This window comes from Heterocephalus glaber, unplaced genomic scaffold (assembly GCF_053883595.1).
Source record: "Heterocephalus glaber isolate CG9 unplaced genomic scaffold, H.glaber_assembly_v1.0 deba00000809, whole genome shotgun sequence".
Classification (NCBI taxonomy): domain Eukaryota; kingdom Metazoa; phylum Chordata; class Mammalia; order Rodentia; family Bathyergidae; genus Heterocephalus; species Heterocephalus glaber.
This window is the reverse complement of record NW_028258163.1, coordinates 7995001-8017623: the sequence shown is the minus strand read 5'-3', so window position 1 is coordinate 8017623 and position 22623 is coordinate 7995001. Positions and strand designations below refer to the sequence as shown.

The window sequence follows — 22623 nt, the reverse complement described above, 5'->3', positions numbered from 1 at the left end:
TACAATGGAGTAGAAAGATTATGATCATAGGGTAGGGGTTAATACTGTAGTCATGTCTTTCTTGTCAATAATATCATAATTTGCCCAGTAAATTGTGCTGAATGCTGTTAGAGAAGTGATTTTCGTCACTTTAATAAAAATTAAAAATTGTTCTGTATTATTTTGTATTTTGAACCTTCCTCCTCCTCCTTTTTTGCAAATGCTTTTAAAAATTAGACTCATTTAAGAATAGAATTGCTTCTGTTTTCCTTAACATTAGGCCACCATGATAAAAATCTCAAGAGCCACACAAATAATTCAGTTTGAAGTTAGTGCAAAGAGATAAGGGGGGAGGGCCTTTGTAAATTCTTATAATTTACTTAAGTCTTTTCCTGGGATTACCTAATTCAGTCCAATGACCTTCTCCTTAAGAAAAGCAGTACTTGAAGAATTGGAATTGTCAAGTCAAATATATGTATATATATATAATCTATTTTTTCTTTTATTTTAAGTCAACTTTTCAAGTGAGGATCTGATGGCTCTTTTATTAAGTATCTGGGTTTGGTCTTGTATCAGAAAAATAGGGTGATTTGGGGGATACTGGAATTTCAGCAGTGAAGTAATTGTGGTGTTAGACTCATAAAACAAGTGTCTAACCTCTATTGAAGGAAGAAGTTCCTAATAGTCAGTGATGAATGGAAGGAGCTATTTTCTTCCATCAACTCATCCTATGGTCTGATTACTCTGGATGCCTAGAAGTCTTGATAAACAATTTAAATCACTCTGTGGACCTAAAATTAGAGCTTCTCTGTTAGGGCCCTCATAGAAATGTCCAATTTCAATGTGATTGTAAGTCATTATTATTAGGACCTAGGCACAGTTTTCTGATAAAGGCTTTACAGTTTTAGAGTTGTAAGAAGAGAAAAATTTACAAATATAACTTTTGCAGTTGTAGAGTAGATAAAGTTATAGAATTTTCAAGATGAAAATATTTTAGAAAAATGTCACACATCTGTGTTCAGATGGTGAAACTGAGAACCAGAAATAGTAAATGATTTTTCCATTAGATTTTTTAAAAAGAAAGTACTCTCTATTGGTACTTTCTTGACAATACCTTTTTTAACATTTTTATTAATTTAATTTATTAATGATGATAGAGATCAAACCCAGGGCTTCATATATGTTAGGTAGGCAAGTGCTCTACTGCTGAGGTTCATCCCCAGCCTTGACAGTACAACTTTTTGATCCTCCCTAATGTTTAGTAAATATTTATGGGATGTGTAAAGATGCCTAACATGAATTTACAAAACTACTATTCTGAGGGACAGAAAAATGATCTTAAATCAGGGGAAATTACATATAACTTGGAAAAATAATTACTTTCCACATCATGATGTCACATTTAAAATTTTACAGTTATAGTGGGGAAAAATGAAGCTGTCATAGAGGAAAATAAGTTATACTGATTTCTCATTCATTTTTTAATCTCAGCTCTATTAAGATATTCCTATACCATAAATGTCACCATTTTAGAAAAACGTGTACAATTCAGTAGTTTTTATTCTTGCAGTTGTATAATGGTTACCACTACCTAATTTGAGAACATTTTCATCACTCTACAAAGAAGTCCCATGACTGTTAGCAGTCACTAATGAGCATCCATCCCTTTCTTCCCAGAACCTAGCAACCACTACTTTCTATTCCTGTGGATTTTCCTGTTCTGCACATTTCACGTAAATGGAATCACACAACATGTGGCCTTTGGTGATTGGACTTTTTTTTGTCATATGATGTTTTCAAGGCCTATCTGTGCCATATTTTTTCATATTTTTTTGTTTGTTAAATATTCCACTGTGTGGATATACTACATTTTATTTATTGATTCAAAAATTGATAAAATATTTGGGTTGTTTCTACTTTCTTTGCTATTATGAATACTGTTATGAACACTTCTGTACAGGCTTTTTTGTGGAACTGTGTTTTCTCCTTTCTTGGATATATACCAAGAAATGGAATTGCTGGGTCATGTGGTAACTCTGTGTTTAATATTTTGAGGAACCAACAAACTGTATTCCAAATCAGGTGCACTCTTTGGAATCCCACGAGCGATGTAGGAGGGTTCCAGTTTTCCTTATATCTTTACCAACACTTGTTAATGTCTGTGTTTTGTTTTGTTTTTTTTCTAGCCAGTCCAGTGGGTATGAATTAGTATCTCACTATAGCTTAATTGACTTTTTCCTTAAATGATTAATGATGTTGAGTATCTTTTCATGCTGATTAGCAATTTATATGTCTTCTTGGGATAAATGTCTGTTCAAGTTCTTTGCAAATTTTAAAGTTAAGTTCTTTTTTTCTTCCATTTATTTTTCCTGAATAAGAAAGAAGGGGATAAGATGGGTTGATTTTCTTTGGAGTTTTTTTGCATGAATTCCAATATAAATAGCCATTTTCACATATCCAGAATATTCACGATTTATAATATGAGTTTCTTTCTCTTATAAAATAGACCATTCCAAAAAAGTTGGCTGAAAAGCAAGTCCATTATTTTCACTGTTTATGTGAAAGAAGATGTTTCTTTTCAAAACAATAAAATGACTAGGAGGGATAAAAGCCATACTTTTATAAGGCACAAAATTATTTCCCCATAAAAATCTACAATTATACTCAACATATAATAAAGCCCTGCAAATTGTGACATATCAATTTGAAACTTGTGACAATTCATCCCGCAAGTCAAGAGACCAGCATATTGCCAACTAACAGGTCTAATTAACACTGAGAGATGAGGATTAAATAATTAAGAAAGAGTAATTTCTCTGGGTGGTGAGAAGCAGAAAGCTGTGAGTTTGGGGATTATTGGTACTATTACTTGCACGCTAGTATATTTTATTCTTTTGTTGTATTTATGGCTTAATTCATACACATTGGTCATGAATACACTATGATTACTGAATCCTTATGCTTCATTAAAAATCTCACATTCCCATAATCTCATGTATTAAGATGAAATAGCAAACTGTTAATCCAGGAAGTCCCATTTGTTGCATAACTTAGTTTTTCTTTTCTTTACCAATACTTGTTGTAAAATAATGCTTCCGGTGATCTTGGCTGAATTGTTTCAGCCATAACCTTTACTTTTGTCATTTCTAAAGTGAAAAGATTGAGACTAATCCAAAAATCTTACCTCTTGTCTCAGGAAGTACTCTAAATAACTTGATTTAATAGTGATGACATGTTAGTTAGTATCTGAAGTCTATACTGTAAGAATACAAGTTTCCCAAAGAGAATGAAGAAAAAATATTCTGGACTCTGGAAAGAACATAGTGATTAATAGTGGTGTGGTGAGATTGAAGTAGAAACTGCTCTGGAGGCTGAAAGCAGGTAAGAATTGTGGGAGCTTAAAAAAAAGAGTCTTATGCCAGGTGGACAAGTCCTCAGGTGCTTTGCTCATGAGTTGAAAAGTCATCCTGTAGGCAGTAGACACATGTACTAAGAATTTTTAATCTAAGGGTAATATAATCAGGTGGCTATCTTAGAAACATTGATGGTAAATTGGACATTGTATTAAAAGGCATAGATGCAGGAAGAAGTGATGTGAATCAGGAAGCTACTTAGTGGTATAGAGGAGTAGGGTCAGTTGTGAACAGAGATTTTGAGGGTGCAGTAATCAAAACTTGGTGAGCAGTGAGATGGCTCAGGTGCAAGGGAAAGGCAAGTGTCAAGAGTGACCTGGGAATTTCTAGCTCAGGCCTCTGCATTTATGGGAGTAATTGGCTGAGGAGAGGTGGGATATGAAGACATGTTTGCGGGAAAGACATGTGGTGGTACATTTGGTTTGAAGACACTGTACCTGGGGCGAAAAGGTGACATGTCTCCTATGCTACAAATTGAGACTGAGAATATGCGTAGAGAGGGGAGGTTGAAGATGCCCTTCCCCCACCTCCACGAGTTTGTGTGTGCTTACATGTGTGCCTACATGCATGTTCGTGCATGACATTTATATGACATGTTTGGAAGCTGTGGAAGTAATTGTTGAGAACACCGATGGGATGTGGTATCACATGGGTTCGCATATAGGGAGAAAAGAGGAGGTTGAAGAGAATCCCTAGAAAACTCCAGCAAAGAAGGAATAACAGCTGGGAAAGAAGGCAGGTGCTTAAGAAAACAGGATGAGAGTTACCAAAGAATAGTGCTCTACAATCCTGAGGAGAAAGACTTTTAAGAAGAAAGGAATAGTCAAAGGTGCTGAAAGTTGTGGGGAAGTTGGATAGGATAGGTGTGGCTTTGAAGTTCAGGAATCTGACTTTTTCTTCATTTCAGGGGAGGGGTAGAAGTTAAAGTGCTTTGGGTGGAGGCTAAATAGGAGTCACAGAACAGAAGGCCCTCTAGACCAGGATGTGGTGATTAGGAAAAAGGTGATGGACAGTAGGCAGATTGTGGTTTAGGAGGACAATAGGATACTTGAGAGAAAATGAGGGGGAGCCAGAAGAGAGGGGGGATTGGAAGAAAGCTGCACTTAAACCAGTGAAGGAAAGGTCATACCTTCCCAAACCGACATCAGGTTTTCCTTGTTTCTTTCTCTCCCTTCTTCTCTTTCTCCTCTTTTTTTCCTTTGCAATCATAATAAAATTACTATAAACTTAATTGAAGGGCTTCCCATAATGTAGTTTAATCTCATTAAGGAAGGGAATCAGAAAAAATCATTGCTGGAAGTAAAAAATGGAAAGTTGAAAAGATGACTGATAAACATTTCTTACAAATCTATTAATTATATAATGTGTTGAAATTATTGGAATTACTTAAGAGAAAAATTACCACAAGTCTGGTCTTGCTACTGAAATTAAATATCTGTCACTAGAGCTTCTTATTCTTTATCTGATTTATGTTATGGCTTGTTCTAAAAAGTTAATACTAAATTTAATTAGAAAAGAAAGAAGTATAGGTACTTAAGACTGTAATTAAATCAGAACATTTAGAATAGGGTGGGACTTAGAGCAGAAGAGAATCTGAAAGATCAATTTATTCAACTCCTCTTCAATTCTTTTTGCCTACGCGTTTAGTTTTATTATGAAATATACTACAGGATATTAAAGAATAAAGACTGATATAATGAGACTTTTGAATCTACCTTTGCTTATATTTGCTTTTTACTTTTACATAAATGGAATATTCTAACACTGTTCTACATTCTCTTTCCCCTTTGGATATTTTTTGTTTAATTTAATAACTACAGTTGAATAGACTCCTTCCTTCTTTACCTGAGGTTATCTTGAGTTTAGTGTGTCATTCTCATGTATTTCAGTTGCTATACTTTACACAGAGAAGTTGTATCACATTGGATTTAATTCTATAACTTTTTGGTAAATACTATATTGTAATTTATTTATATCACAATTTTCACACTTTGTGTTTTTCAGAATTTGTGAAGTATTTTCAACTATGTATTCTTTGGTTTTAACAGAAGTTTATAGTGTTCCACTGAAAGACTCTTGTAAATTTGCTGAGATCTGTAGTTTGCTAGAACCTTCAATAACAAAATTAATTATTCTTTCTTCTAATGTCTAGTTAATGGATACATTTCTTACAGATTTTGATGTTTCATAATCATTGCTCAGTTTTATGCATTTGCATTGCTTACTCCTAAATCTATGAGTTACTTATTCATGCATTTTTAATTTCTGAAGATGGGCGGGGCGGGGGAGGCTACCTTGAGATATAATATAGTTAAGTTCTGAACAGAACTTTTGATGGTGTTATAGGACCAGGGGACAAAGTTTAGGGCTTACCAAAGATGGTAGCTTTTATAAATGTTCCAAGTTTGGCATGGACCCGAAAGAGATATATCCTCAGAGTAACTGTGAATTGAAATTAGATAAGGCGTACATGAGAGTTTCAAACTTACCTGATCAGTAATGAAAATTAATACCTGAAGTTGGACTAAGGAGATTCTAAACTTCTGGAGCCTCCTAATATCAAATGAAAATCCCCTCTGGAGAAAGATATCATTTTAGTGTTCAGATTTCTTTTTTTTTAGTGTTCAGATTTCTTATGAAGCAGTTTTTTCAAATAGTATGGCACTACTACTAAACAGAAGTTTTAGATTTCTCTGTTGTTCAAGGAGTTAAAAGAAGATTGAAATATTCTGCAAGGAACTTAGTTGAAAAATAATCCAATAGGACATCTAGAACTGAAAATTGCTGTCATCAAAATTGGATGGATTTATCTCAGTGGATGGTTTTAACCATAAATTAGACATTAGTGAAGAGAGAATTTGTACATGGGAAGATGCATGCAAATAACTAAAATGTAAAATAGAATAACAAAGGATGAAACATACAAGGTGAGTAAGAGATAGGATGAGGTAGGGTGAACTAAAAATTCTCATATTGAGAATCTCAGAAAGAGGAGAGGGGGCAAAAGCATTGTTTGAAGAAATTACCATTGAGCATATTCCTATTATAATAAGATGTATCCAGCAACACACTGACATCCAACAGATCTGCACTGACAGGAGTTTTAAAAGAAAATGATTTCTAATAGAAGAATAGAGAAGGAAGGAATGAAGGGCAATGAAATGGTACATATGGGTGGATCTGTATGAGCAGAGACTGTATAAAGTAATAAGTGTGTTGCGGGATAAATGCCAGGAGGGGGACTGTACATAATGTAATATTTTTGTATTTTTCAGACACAATTATTCACTATTTAATAGTCAATCTTGATAAGTTGATGAGGCATATGCTTATCTAGGATAATCGTTAAAAGAATAGTTTAAAAATGCCTAATTTTTCCCCTGTTCTTTCTTTTTCTTTTTGTTGTTGTTGTTGTTGTTTTTGTAGTTGGGATTGAACCTAGAGCCTTTGCACTAAGCTATGTCCCCAGCCCACCGCCCAGCCGCCCTCCCTCCCTTCCTTCTTCCCTCTGTCCCTCCCTTCCTTCCTTCCTTTTTTCTCTCTTCCTTCTCTCGCTCCCCCTCTCTCTCCCTTCCCCCTTACCTACCTTCCTTTCTCTCTCTCTCTCTCTCTCTCTCTCTCTTTCTCTTTCTTTCTTTCTTTTACTTTGAGACAGGGTCTTGCTAAGTTGCTCAGGCTGGGTTCAAACTTGTAATACTCCTGCTTCAGCCTCCACAGTGCTGGGACTATATACATGTGCCGCTGTGCCCAACAAGATCAATTTGCAAGAGGAAAAATAATGACTAAGTATTCAATTGATTGGGAAGAACACAAGAAAAGAGAGAAAAGTTATGTGTAGTGGGTAGGACAGTTGTCATTTAGTAAGAGAATAGATACATATAAATAAATTAGTATTTGCATTAAATGTATATGATTTGGTTAGAGTAATAAAAACAGTGAGGTGTGTATGTCAAGATAAGCATATAAATCAGTGGAACAGATGAGAAAGTTCTAAAATAGATTCTCAGTTTTTTTTGTTTCCTCTGGGACACCAACATAATTTAATGGACAAATGGTGTGTGGATCAGTTGTGTATTTGTTTGAAAATAATAAAAACAAACTGTGACGCCTGTCTTGACACACAAAATTAATTCAAGATTGAGTGTGAGCAGGCAAATATTTCTTAGACAAGACACAAAAAGTACTAAAACAAAAAAAATTAATAAGTTAGGGTTCATCAAAATTGAATACTTCTACACTTCAAAAGATACCATAAAGAAAATGAAAAGGTAAACAAGGACCAGAAGTAAGTTTTATGAGAATGTATAGTAATGTAGTGTTGGTGGGAGTTTAAATTGTTACAATCACTTGAAAAATTGATAGTGTCTATTAAAGGTATAGATGCACATGTCAATGATGGTTGACTTATCTTTAGATCCATTAGAAATGTGTGTAAATCTATACCCAGAGACTTGCACAAGAATTCACAGCAGCAATACTTTAATGCAATAGAATGTAGAATATAGCAGTGAAAATGAGTTCATGCACTTGCATTAACATGGATCACTCTCAGACATGTTTCGTGAAAGGTCAGATACAAAAGAGGGCATAGTATAACATACTTCATGTAGAGTCTCCTATAGGCAAAGGCAGTCTTTAAAACTAGGGAGACGTATTTGTGTGATAGAACTATAAAGAAAAGCAAGTCAAGATCAGAAGAACCAGTTCATTTGTAAGATGGAAGGGGTGGTGATTGGGTAGGGTGTCTTTTGAGGGTGCTGGCAATATTCTGTTTCTTGGCCCAGAATAGTTTGTTTTGTTTTTTAAAAATACTAATTTGTTTTACTGTACATTTGTTCCATGTGGAATTTTCTTGTACTTTATTTAAAATATAATTAATCTAAAAATAAGCATATTTAATGGCATGGATAAATATTAGTAGTACCTTACGTGAGGAAGGCATGTTAACAAAAGTATATTTAAACCAGTCACAATTTTTATGTTTATTATTGTGTATGTAAGTATACACACACACAAATTCATATTTATCTGACAGAGACTGAAAACACAGGAGGATTATAAATCAGAATGAATGCTGACTGTGGACATCTAGATTTTACACGGAATACACAATATTTTATTACTCAGAAACTTTTCATCTTTATCTGCTCTAGAGTCACTAACCATGTCTTTCATTATGGTCACCATCTCTGTACTTATCTGAGAGATTATTTCTGATTTGATTTTTTCTAGAGCCTCATTCATCTGCTTTGTTACTTCCACTGTTACCACTTCAGAGAGTCCAGGTGGGGTGGCTTTCAAATTGTTACACCTCATTGCCCGCTGGGTTTGCCTTTGGTGAGCTGGAAATCTGAAGTTGCATCTTGCTTAAGTATCTTTTCATTATGTATGTGTGTGTGTAAATTTTTTTTTTAGTTTAATTCCTGAGTTGATGTTTGTACATTCCTTATGACAAGTAGCTTTATTCCTAGTATTTAGGACACTTAGGAAATGACTACTTCTCAGAGATATCTTCCAGGTGTAGCTGTCTTTGGGTTTTGAGTCTGTTGCAAGATTGTACCTCTTCAATTTATTGGGGATTAGAAGATGCTGCCTATTTACACTAGTTCCTGGTTCTTTGCCACTGGCCTGTAGTATTATTTATGACCCTTAGGCATTCTCAGTCTTGGCATACCAGGAAGAACAACTGATTAGTACAATTATGTCAACTTGGCTAAAGTAGTACTTAAATTAACAATAACAATAGCATCAAACAGCCTAGAAAATGACAAACTGTGTTAACCATTAATTTGGCACCTTTAATGGTATGAACTATATTTGTGGATATATAACAAAATCTGAAACAAACCAGAAAATTGTATACAGTAAATATGCCCTCAATATAGTGATTTTACCCTGGGGAGAAAATTTAAAAGGGTTTGGGGGAAAAATAGAGAAATAGAAAAAGAGGAGATTAGAAGCAAGGCTGGAGGACAAAGGAAGATTACATGAACTTTGGGATACTGGTGAAGAAGATGGGGAAAGAGAAGGAAGAAATAAAAAGAACAGAACAACAACAACAATAAGAAAACTAGAAACAGTATTCATACTCAAAAACAAGAACAATCAAAACAAGAAAAAAAAGAAAAGTAGAAAAAAATTGTGCACTTCAGGGAGGGCCTGTCTCTGCTGTCATTGGTAGACAGAGTAGGCAGACAGAGCCCAGATCTGTGTTGATTAATACCAGCAAGCCAGCCATAGCTATATGGTAGAGTAATGGATAATCCCAGCAAGCCTACACCTTTAGTTCACTGAAGTTCAGGCTGGTTTCTGTCTGTGAGACTATAACCTTGTTTGTTCAGCCTGCAACACTCTGTGTGCCTCCCACTGGCTTGAACTCTGGGCTCTCTGCTGGCTTGAACTCAGCTCCTTGACCTCCTGCTGACTTGAATTTGATTCTGCCTCACCCTGACACTGGGAGCCGCTAGACAGAGCCAGCCCAGAGCTGCTCTGAGTTCTGAGCACAATTGGCCCTTCTCCAAGATGGCTACCAGCCAATCACCCTCTCCTGGGGGACATCTGAACCCTAATAACTCACCAGCCACTGCAGTCTGCTGCATCCACTGCTCCCTTCCACTGATGGCCTCCACTCCATGGAGGCCGCAGGGGTTGCCAGTAGTCACCATGGTTCTGCAGGTTCGAGCCACCCCTCCCATGCAGTAGTCACGGGTCAGGGAGAAAGCACTGCTTGCAACCTCCTTCTGCGTTGAGGTCTCTCTCTTCATTCTCCCCATGGCTTCAGTTCTTATTTCAGATCCTTGCTGGGTCCTGGGGACTCACTTTCCTCCTCCTCCTCTTTCTCACGTTGCTATATTCCAGCATATGAACACCAAATCTCGGAGAGGCTGTTTCTCTGCTGTTCACCACTCTACCATCTGTCGTATCCCAGGAGCCAGGATCAAAGTCAACCCTTGGACACCAGCAAGGACCCCGAGGGACCGCTAGCAACCCAGCTCGTCTGCCTGCTATTACCTGCTCACCACCAGAAACTTTTCATTAAATATTGTTTCATTAAATTAACACCTTTATAGAGAGTGCTATCCTCTGTAGATAAGATTGGGTTATTTATATTTAGCATGTTCGGGGAAGGCTTTAAAACTGCTTTATATGAAGTAAATAGCATTTGAGTAAAAGACACATACACAATGAGATAGAGATGCTTCTGGCAATGGTGGCAATTAAACCTTAGTTGCAGGGAGAATAATGGAAGTGACTCAAAATCTTTTAATCCTTTGCTGTTTTCTGTAGTTCATAGTTCTTTTATCTTTCAACATGAAAACAACATTGTTTTTTATGTAGCTCTTTAAAGGAAAACTGCAATTTGATTTTTCAAGAAAGGAATATTATCTGAAGCCATGGAATTTGGTCAAAACACTTGACTTCCTGTGGCTTCAATTTTCTATCAAAAAAGCAACATGTTTCAGAGTTGTTTGTAGTGTAATGTGACATCATATAAATGCTTAAACTGGGATATTAGCATATGTCACTTGTACATCTGATTTCTGGTACTGGCAGGAATGCTGGTTTCCATGGCGAATAAGGGATTAGGCTCTGGAATTGAATCTGGATTTTGATTCTCAGCTCTACCACTTATTTAGCTGTTTAATTGTGTGCTTTCCTTAACTTCTCTTAATTTCCCCATCTTTAAAATAAAGATAGTAGTATGGTGGGATGAGGGTGGTAGCAGTTAAGTTCTTTAGACCTGCAGATTTGAGATCTTGTAACCCTGTGTTCCCTCCCTCCCGGTCCAGTCCTTCCTTCTGATACCCTTTGTCAGCATTAACACACTGGAAGAAAATGTGAAAAATACACAGTGGGGTCAACATATTGGTTGTACCAAAACTGCTTTCCTGTTCTTTATGATATGGCCCTTGTTCAGACGCCTCTTCTGTAAGGTCAGCACACACAGGAATGGGTTGTGGACTCCCAGACTCCCTAGCAAAGTCACTTAGTTCTCTGCACATTTTGGACCCGTGTGGTTTTTGTTGGGACAACATAAGTTGTCTTCTATTTCTAGTTCCAGCCAGATTTACTCCTATTGTAAGTGGAATCTTCTCACTGACCCTGTTGGTCACAGGAAAACTGGGAGGCTGTGCCCCTGGTTTGTAGCTGAATTGACTTCTGTGCAGTTTAAAGACACTTTTTTTCTGGTTACAGGCCCTGTCCTATCTGATCCTCAATGTATACTGTACTCTCAACTCTTAACTGTCACCTTAACTGTTTATCTTCCAGCTGTCTCTTAAGTCTTCTTAATCTGGGTACCTACAATTACATTTCGTTTTATTCACCGTTGGTTTCCACTTCATTAGTCACTCCGAATGCATTATTTCCATCATATCTTTAGGAACCTAGAGATTGAAATTTTGTGTGTCATTAAATGGTTAATAGCATAAGTTTATTTTGCTGTACAGTGAAGTGGGGGACAGTTTATTGCATATCAGTTCCTAACATTTTAATTAAATAGTTTTCAAAGTTCTGGCCTTCATTTGGCTGTTTATTTTCCCGAGAAGCTTGTTGTCAGAACCCAATATATGATTTGCATGTTAAGATGAGGCAAGCAAAGCATAATAGATAGGAACATTTTATATATAAAATTGGGTTTTTCAGGGTAGTTTCCAAAATTAAGGGGAAATTGAAAAAAATCAGACTATAATGAATTTATAATTGTATTCAGTCATTTCTCATTACTTTTGACTTATTGAAATAGTTCTATAATTATGTATGAGCTTTCCTTAGTGAACATCTATGGTATTTTTTTGCTCACCTACTTATAAAATTTGGTGTGAGTGGTGAGGATTAGAAACCAAATCTACGATGGTATCCAGAAGATGCAATACTGTGACCATGAGTGAACAAATATAGTGTCATTTATATTTCATACTTTTAAAATTCTCTGTTATGTACTTAAGAGGATTCATTCAGGGGCGGGGAATTAGCTCAGTGGTTCCGTTGCCTGCTTCGCAAGTGCAAGGTCCCCGAGTTTGATCCCTGGTACCAAAAACAGAACAAAAGAGGGTTCATTCATAAGTAGAGAAATATTATTTCACAGAACTTTGGCGTACCATAAAAGTCAAATTAAAGTACCCTCTCTTTAGTTAGGATTTAATAGTAAAGAAAATTAGAAATAGTCATTTTCAAGATATGATCAGGTCAATCACAGAGGGCAATCCAAAAATGTAGCAATAGAATATTGATTGCTTTTAAAGAGGAAAGAAAGATTCTGTTCCATTTCTAAATGTTAACAATTGCAAGAGGAAAATACCCATTTGAGAAGAATGTTTTCCAGGTTGCTTCATTGCCAAGTGCTTGACACTGTGTGTAGCCTTAGATGAATAATACTTACAGCAGTCCTCGGGAATGATGCACTCCAAGGACCTCTGCTTCCTGCTGGGAAGCTTCTATTTTCAAAGTACACTGGTGTCAGTGGGAATATTCCAGTGGTTTCTGTGCTACTTCTAGGAAAGAACAAAGTTTCCCCCCCTGAACCTGTGATAGCTACTGAAGAAGATATCTGTCTGCTAACAAAATAAATTGCAGGATGTTGTCCATGAATGAGCTGTGTGTCCTGTACTATTTATGAGACTTTAACTCTATCATTTATTTTTGGAAATAGACCTTATTTTACTGTAGTCCTTTTTAGCACCACTGCATACTATAGATATGATTTATACTTATTTCAGAGTATCAAAATGATCTGAATAATGTGATACCTGCCTTGAGAACATTCACATTTTCCCCTTTCCCTTTTTCTCTCCCCTTGACCTAGCAGCAGGAAGCCTTTGTTTGAGGTGTTCATCTGGAACAACTTTTCCACACTTGTTTTCGTGTTCTGTTAGATTACAGGGCAGCAGGCCTACCTTTGAAGCTGCTTTCTCTTTTGTTTCTTTGCCGTGCACTCCAGTAATTAACTTTGTCCTTCTTTTATTTGTTCCAGTCAATCGCAGGCCACTCTGCTGAGTATCTTCTCCCAGGAGTACCAGGTTAGAAGTTTCCTCCTTTGTGAGGCCTGACAGGTGCCTAATTGAATGATGAATGTCCCTTTATTTCTTTGTAATTGAACTGCCAGCTTTCTGATTGGGTTGGAGGATGTTCTCCTTTCCACATCAAGCACCGCCTGCGTCTCAGTGGAGGCCTGCCAAGCCTACCCATCCATCTGTCTAATAACATCTAGCCTTTGCTTATTTGGTGGACCTGTAATAAATTATGCTAAACCATTATTATTCTGACAATAATAATTTCCCTGTGTTGCGTGGTTCCATGTGCTAAATGTTTGCTGACTTGCACTGTCAGTGCCGTTTTCCATTGCTGACAGAGATGATGATAAATGACCATTGCTGGAGTGGCAGAAGGCAAGAGAGGCAGAAAATGGAGTCATTTATCATGAGATGACAGGTGTCAGTCAAGTGGCAAGTCTCTATGGAATTACTTTTTGTAGTTTTCAAATAAGTTGTTTTTAAGCAATGTTCTTCCTGGTTAAAAATGGCAATTGGATTGTAAAACTAGAGTGCAGAGGACTTAGAAGGAATTGAATTGAGGAAAAATTAATACAAAGGTTGAAAGAGGGAACAAGTTTTTCTTTGCCCTCTGCAGCCCTAAGCAAACTTATTTAGATTCAATTACTATGACCCCGTTGGCTTTTACATATATACTGTACCTTGGGTGCAGTCTGAAGACATCCCAGCCAGCAATAGAGATTAAAATGCATAGGTTCATAATGTAGAAGGGAAAAAAGTCATAGCACTGCCCAAATCCCCAAGCTGTTATTCAGTTTGCCCTATACATTAGTCATTGGGATCAAGAAACATGTCATTCTTATTCTTGGACTTACTCTGTGACACAACATAAAGCTTTCTTTTTGTTTTGTTTTGTTTCAGAAACATATTAAAAGAACACATGGCAAACATCATACTTTGGAGGCGATTGAAAATTATTACCAGAGGTATGACCTGCCTGCCCCACTAGAGGGTATCATACACCTATTAATTATAATAATTATGAATAAAATTAATTATGAAATTAATTTTCTATATCATATCCCAATACATTGTGTTTTGGATCTGTTATTTAAAACTTGTAGTGTATTTTTGGGTAAGTCTTCCAAGTCTTTCTTTAGTAGATATGAAGAACATGGTAATGCTTTGTGTGTGTTTTTATGAGTTTGCACATGTGAATAAATACATATTCTGTGGGATGTAGGTACAGTATTATTGAATCTCACTTGGCTACTTAGGACTTTTATAACAAGTATAGGATCTTGCCTTAGATGCATACATTCCTGTGTACCTGTATGTATATGTAAACGTGAAAATTTTCAAACCAACTTTCACTTATTTTTTATTTAGATCAGCAAATGGAAAAAATAAGATTGAGTTTTGATGTAGTTGTGTTTTACATTATAAGTATTGAGCTAGCCATTTTAGAAATTAAAAGAAAGACATGTATCAAGTAAGGACATTTAAAGATATATTCTATAACTGTCACATTTTAAAGTAGGTTTTGTATCTTAAAATGAAAAGCTTGAGTATTAAATCAACAACATAGTATCCAGAGAGGATATTTTAATTTCAGCTTTATTAAGACTTTTCAAAGTAGCTCAGATTTTTTTAATTCTAAAATTTGTACTGTCATGCTAATGATTGAATAATTTATAGCACTAAAAGTAATGCTTTGCGTTAGAAATGGTTGGAGTCTTAAATATTTCAAGGGCATATTGGAAAGGAAAATTGTTTGAAATATCTCTTAAATTATACTCAGGATTGACAGGTCAGCTTTTCTGTGGTGAGAATGACACCATTGATTTAAATTAATGATTTTTATGCACAAAAATTTTACAAATGAAATAAATATATGGATATAATACTGGTGTCATGTTTTGGTAAAGTCATTTTTTAAGACTTGAGATGTAGATATTGAACAGAAAAGTTACTGAAGTTAAATTTAAAACATTATTTGCTGTGTTAGATAGTAGAAGACACTTTGTTTTGCATCGTTAAATCTACTAAATGTACACATACTATCCCTCCTGTCACCCCACCCCCACCCCCCAACACACATTTTGGGCCAGCAGAGTTTCTCTCTAAAGAAATCTTTTTAACATTTGAAAGAATTTCTTCAAAACTCATGACCACCTTTGTGAAATTAACATTAAAATTTGTCATAACCTAAATTATACACTATAAAATTAAGAATGAATGGCTCATGAAGTCCTATGACGTCTACAAAGCCTGAGAAGTTAATGTTCTGTATGCCCTCCCCAAATACATTCTTGTTTGTATTGTATGGTACTAGGCTGTCATGTAAAATCATGGTTCCATGACCAGATTTAAAGCCTTTTAACAAGAGGAAAGTATAGTGTTCAAAGTTTGGGGACCCCCTCTCATGTGATGGGACTGCCCTCTGATATTCATTTGCCTCACTATGCAAAGAGTTCTTTTTTTTTTTAATTGGATGACTTCTAAAATCTCTATGCTGCTACTTTGAATCTTTTTTATTAGTTTTATTAGAAGCATATTTAATTATTGAAGTCTGAAGATACTTTTGAGGGGTATTATCTGGGTAGTTTAGGTCAGAAGTACAATTTTAAGTATAATCACTCAGTAATGGACAGTTGAGTAGGTAATAATGAGACTATAGAAATATGTTCATTTTTTTAACTTTATTTAAACATGACACTTAGCTATTCTGATGATTAGAGTAGTTGAAACAAAAAAAATGGAGTTAGGCTATAATGGCCTTAGAAGAGAACAGCTTGAGCAGTTTCTCATTATGCCACCCAGCTCCTCTTCTTTCCCCTGGGGAACAGCCCTGTTGTTACCTTTCAGACTTCAAACATGTGGGTTCCTGCTTTCACTAAGGTAAATTGGCCTTAAATAAGGTTTTCGTTTGCTTTCCCCTAACTAGAATGAAGGCAAATTGTGTAATATCAGGACACGTTTAAGCGGTTTGAAAACCTTAATAACAACTTAATTTTTTTCTTTTATAAAAGCAATATTCCCCATTGTGAAAATTAAACCTCTTTGTGATGGTATGTACAAAAAGAAAAGAATATTGCCCATAGTTGTGCTGCTGTAATAACTACTGGGTAAAATTTCATTCCAGTCTCTTCCATTTTTATATAAACGAGGTCATATTCTATGTGCAGTCATGATTCCTGAATTTTATACCTGGAAAAATGTATATGGCATAATATTGTTTTATAAAAAGCTTTTGTTTTATTGGTTGCCTTAGTTCATCATGTGAGAGTATGAAAATTTACTGAATTATTCCTCTCTTGAGCTTGTATGTTTCCAGGGTTCTGTTATCGTAAATAATACTGTGGTAAACATCTTGACACATGAGCCTGCACTTTGGAGTCATTTCTTTATTTCTCTCTATCTAATTACTAGTACAAACAATGTGAACATTTAAAAAATATATGTTACTAAATTACTGTCTGGAGATGTACTAGCCACACTCCTACTGGCAAGTGAGACTTTCTGTGTCTGCATTCCTGCTAGCATTGAGATGATGTTAATTAAGAATTCAGTGTCCATACTTAACGTGATTGCATTATGGCTAACTGAAACTTCATACGCTGCAGATAGCAGTAGAGAATGTTTTCTCAGCCTTTTGAATTATTGAGGAAACTTTCTCAGTTCTCCATGTTGTATATTTATAGACAGCTCCCGTGTTCATTTTGAAAACAGTTCTTCGTTCTTTCACATTATCCTTATATTTCTAAACAGGAAACGTTCTCGGTAAAATTTATTGAGATTCATCTAAATTGGTGGATCTGACCATTTGTGCACACATACATAGTCAGATTTATAACCCTTATCAATAGCAAAGTTAAGGATCGCTGTCTCCCATCTCATCTCTTCTCCCAGTACCCACTGACCAAGGAACCAACTTTAGTAGCTTTAGAGAATCCAATCAATTATTCAGATGTCCACAGGGAGAAAATGTTAGTTCAAATATGATATTGACAGTATGTGATAAAAATGGTTTCTGAAAACTTGTACCACTTTGTTATTCAGTTAGCACCATTCATTGTGGATTCAGTGTGTCCCATTTCCTACGCTAGAAACTGATCATACAAATGTGAATGACAGAGTACCTGCCTTCAACTGTTCTATGAGAGATTAGTGGGAAAACAGATGTGTACTTAAAAATGGGAAAAAGCAGTAAGAAGTGCTGATAGGTATGTCTGTCCAGAGCACTGTGGAGTTCTGTCAGCTATCCATGCGGAGGGTTGGGAGCCATGTGAAGATGCACAGTCTAGAAATGAAAGACTTGGTTTTTTAGGAAGAGGAGAACATCCTAGATGTAGAGAAGACAGCGGCAAAGCTCCGATTTTTTGGGTGTGAGCATAGAGAACAAATGGAGAAAGTCAAAATGAGCCTGAAAAGGCAGGCAGGTGCTGAATCTTTGTTCAAAGGATTATGATTTTTCTTCTGAAATAAGTATCATGGGCCTAGTTTTAGATTTTAAGGAGGAATAGTCCAGTTGTATTTTCGTGTTGGTAAGGTAGTACTGTAGTATTGTGATGCGATGGATGGTCAAGAGAACATGTTTATATCCCAGTTACAACTCAGAGTGCTGCTAGGCATCTGTTGTGGACTTGTGTAGCCCTTCCCCAAGGAGTGTCCAGTCTAGTTAGAGAGAGATTGGCTTCCTGACTAACTGATCTAAATTTAAATTTTACCCTAGCGTGTATCATTATAGTATGTATTTATTTTCCCCTGTTTTTGCTAACTGTCCAGCCACTGGAATGTCTCTGGAAAACAGGAATGTTTTTTTCCCTGCTGCTTCTTCAGCTTGGAATAAGGCCTACCCATAGCTCTCAGAAGCTTAAATATTATATATGGAAGTGAAAATATAAATAAGGAGCAAAATGAAAGGTAGATAATAGGAAGTAGAGAGATAGATCTTTCTCAAATGAGAAGGGAACCAGGAGATGGAGAGGGAAGGGCATGAATTGATGTGTTACGTGCACGTACCAACTCCCCACAAGGAATGTGATCATTATATGCTGTACTGCAAACGGACTGATAAAAAATAATAACAAAAAAGAACCCTTCAGGAAATTCTTGTGGAATACCTGAATGTTAAATAGAGAGTTGTAAAGGTATCCTGATGTCAGTTTCAGGTCAAATACCCTGACCTAAAGTGAGCATATGCTCTCTGTGGTTACAAACCCGTGACTGGTTGCTCCTGAGCAGGCCCCTCAGTGAGAGTTGTTTCTGTGAGTTGAGGTTCTCAACTGACTTATTTCCCAAGGATCTTTCTCTAAACCACCCTTGCCTTATTTAATAAATTTTTTCTTATTACATCTGAAAGTCCTATTTCCCTGTTAGTTTGCTAAATAATATATTCAGCAAGAGTCTCAGTATATGTAAAATGCATTTGTTAGAATTAATATGAAGTTATAATGATCCTGAAGCTCTTCCTACTTGAAATAATTTGATTTTACCTCCCCTTGCTTATAGCAAAATTATATGTCTTTGTAAGTATAATTATGAAGTAATGTAATTTAGAATCTGCCTCTGATAGTTATATGGAAAGCTTCATCTATTGATTTTATTTTTTTACTATAAGATAAATACCCTTAATTTACTCATGCAAACAATATACTATAAAGAAAATATCCATCCTTGATTCTGTTTTCTTGGACACTATATATTCATTTATTTTTTAAAAAGTATATATGTATATGTATCACACAATCAATCCGTGACAAACCAAGTACAGTGCTACGCATAATAAATGAATAAAATAGAATTCTACAACCCTTATGAGGCTTTCAGCATTAGAGTAGGGGATGAATTTGACACAGACAAGTATAGTAATACTTTCTTTAGCCTAAACCAGCATCATCCTAGCTTGATGATCTTCCACATGACCTAGCTTTTGAAGGTCAGCAGTAGCCTAATGCTATGTCACTGTGCCTGTGTCACTAACCTTACTTCATCTCATCACACTAACATTATATTATCTCCCACTGACAGTGTAGGAAGTGAGGGTATAGTCCAATTAGCTACTTTCAGAGACCACAGTTACATAATTTTATGTTAGTATGGTATTATAATTGTTCTGTTATTGTTAATCTCATACTGTTCCTCATTTATACATTAAACTTTGTGATATATATGTATGGGGGAAAATGATAGTAAATAGAGGGTTTGGGACTATCCATGGCTTCAGGCATCCACTGTAGGTCTTGAACATGCCCTTAGAGGATAAGGGAGGACTGTGATGTGCTGTGTTGTGTGATGGAGAGGTGTACAGGGTGCTGCTACATTGCTATGACGGGTACTTTGAACGTGTTCTTGGGCAGTGGTAGATTGAAAAAGATGGTATCCGAGCTGAGTAGCGAGTTAGCAGAAATGAATGGTAAGTTATCCGTGAGGGGTAAGAGTGGGGCAGACAGCAACCAAACATGAGAATGGGAGAGGAGAGTGGTTAGATTATGAAGAAATATACCAGATGTAGTGTAGGATGTTGGAAGTGTTTAAAGTAGGAAAATTGCACGTTCCAGTGTTTGTTTGAAAACATTTACCCCATCTTCCACGTCTGGGATGCATTTGGAGATTTTTGTTTGTTTTTTATTTTTGTGATGGGTTAGGTGGTGGTGAGAGCTGGAAGTTATTACAGAAATCCAGGGCAGATAAGATGATGACTTCTATTGCCTACCAAAGGTGTGCTCACCCCTGCTGATAGGTCGGTTCCATTCTTTCCTTAGGAGGGGGTCATTCAGCCCTGTGAAGCAGAGATAAAGAAAAAAGTGGGAGATAGGTACAAGGGTGCTGTTCACCCTATGAGAGCCGTTAGATTTCCTTTCCATGCAATGGTTGTCTGTGGTACAGACAAAACCAGAGTCATATGGCTCATTCTTTAGAAACCGCCTCTTTGCTCACTTGGCATGTTAGAGGGTGAACACAAGGGAGACTGATGAGCTCAGACCTCCTGCCTGACCTCAGTTAGTTAGTTGGTTTTCAGCTAAGTTGTTTTGTTCTGGTTTCCCCTTGGACACTTTTCTATGACAGTAGCATACTTTCACAGGAGTTGAACGTGGCATTTGCCCATGAGAAATGTGCGCACAGGAGGGATGCTGACAAGTCTATGCTGGCCTTTTCTTGTCACTGCAGTATCACTTGGCTTTGTCTTGTCTAGGTACCTGAATGGAGTGGTGAAAAATGGAGCTGCCCCAGTGCTCCTGGAGCTGGCCAATGAGGTAATATTCTTGTTATGATTTTGTTGAAACCTGCAAAAAACCGAAGGGAACTATCTAAAGAAGCTTTGCTTAGAATTGTTGTAATTAACCTTAAAAATTTCTTTTGAGGTGCATTAGACATTTAAATTGCTCCTTGAACTCTTTGTACTTTTAATAATTGGACCAAGAACTTCATGTACTAATAAATTAGTTGACATAATTAGTCTACCTCTTTTAAGGCAAATGTATAAACAGCTTTGTAGTTTCTTATTTTGTGGAAAATTACAAACCAAACAGCTCAGGACATGCTATTCCTAGGATATGTTGTCTTAATTTAGTGTGAGAAATACCTGTGTCTAATAAAGAGACACATGTCAAGAAAATCTATTCTATTATAAAAATGAAGAGAGAAATCTATACTTAAAAATGTAACATTTATTTGATTCATTTTTTTGTTTGCAGACTTTTGTTAAAATAAAGGATACATGCCTGGTAGAAAAGTCTTTCTAAGAAGAAACATAATATTCTTGTTAACACTAAGTATAAAGTGATTTATTGAACTTATTTGTTAACTGTGATCTGCTTCTCTTTGGGGAAACAACTAACAGCATTACATTTAGAAAAGGAAACCCTAAAGATTTCCTGTGAATGAAGAAGCTGTAAAAAGTTCGTAATAGTTGCAGAGAGCATACTGAAAAATAAAATATTTAATTCCTAAACTCTAAAATATTTATCCATTGTAATAAGAGCAATACAATATTTAGCCTGACTTGGATGGGCTTATGCAAACCTCATAGGGATGGAATGAAATGTACACTGTTTTTGTGTTGCGTTATAATGGAAAACATAGAAGTAAGGCAGAAAATGTGTGTTTGCATTAAAGATGACTCTGTACTGTAAGCATTAAGTGTTGCGGCAAGTTCTACATGTTATATTAGCAAGGAAGGTTGACTTCCCTCACAGCTTCTGTCTGCTGTACACTGCTGTACTCAGCAAATGAGCAATTACCTATCAGTTACTAGAAGGTTTTAGTAGTCTAGGCAATGTCTACACATTCTGATAGGATAGTTAACATATAGAGAATGGATTTCTCTTCTCTAAGCACACAATTTTTTGTTTTTTGTTTTTTTTTCTCCTTTTCTGAATCAGGGTGGTTTTTTAATGTCTCCAGATATGTTTGTTACAAGTTGATACTCAGAGTAATTTGAGGTATCTGAGCTGTAACTAGGTAGTTCGTGATTTGATTATCCTTTCTGAAAAATAAAAGTGAGATAATAGCCTTCTAGACACACCATTTAGAAAGGTGATGCAAACATGGTATTTATTTTTATAGATGGTGTTGTTGATTGCATAAGTTTTATATAGTACAATTTATATTCATTTGAATTTTTAATGGATAGTTCTGTTGAGCTTAGATAATTTAGCTGATTTCAACTTCCATCTTCTAATAATATGGGAAAATTTAACCCACTAACACTTTTTCTTCTACATCAGTAAATCTGTTGTTTACCATGGCTTTATAACAGTATTTAGCCCAAGAGAAGAAATAGTTATGTGCAGATTTCTCTTTCACTGCTGATTTATACAGAGAGAATAATACTTTCTATGAGGTTGCTAATCCATTACGGAGAACTAGGGATGGTGGTACCAGATTATGGCTTCTAAACAACCCAGCTGCCATTTTTATATGACAGTTAATACTTAAATGGCATACGCTTGCATCTGGTGACAACTGATGCGATGGTAATACTCTATGAGTCAGTATATATTTAATTAGTGGAAACTGTAAAAATTGATGAGAAATATATAGCATTGGTACATTACAGTGTATAGCAAATCTCTTAGAAGCACTGTACTGTTGTTGGTTTGGGGGTTGGGGGATATAGGTGGCCGTCATTGATTTTATAAATGTCTTAATGTTACTTTTCTCATTGCAAGGCTAAAAATGAACATTTTAGAAAATCTCACTTTGTTAGTGATGCGATCAGTCATTCTGTTCAC

The 22623-nt window shown here is 36.0% G+C and overlaps 1 protein-coding gene across 7 annotated transcripts in view; it reads left to right on the top strand.

Annotated features, from left to right (window-relative positions):
- The window catches only part of Cdin1 (CDAN1 interacting nuclease 1), a 311052-nt gene that overhangs the window by 38617 nt on the left and 249812 nt on the right, over window positions 1-22623 (top strand). For all 7 annotated transcript variants that reach the window (XR_015449760.1, XR_015449761.1, XM_087207451.1 and 4 more), the window contains exons 2-4: window positions 13366-13411; window positions 14306-14370; window positions 20583-20643. Coding sequence is in view for 5 of the 7 variants with exons in the window: in XM_087207451.1 (XP_087063577.1) it covers window positions 13366-13411; window positions 14306-14370; window positions 20583-20643 (172 nt within the window). In the remaining 2 variants the exon portion in view is untranslated. The remainder of the gene's footprint in view (window positions 1-13365; window positions 13412-14305; window positions 14371-20582; window positions 20644-22623) is intronic.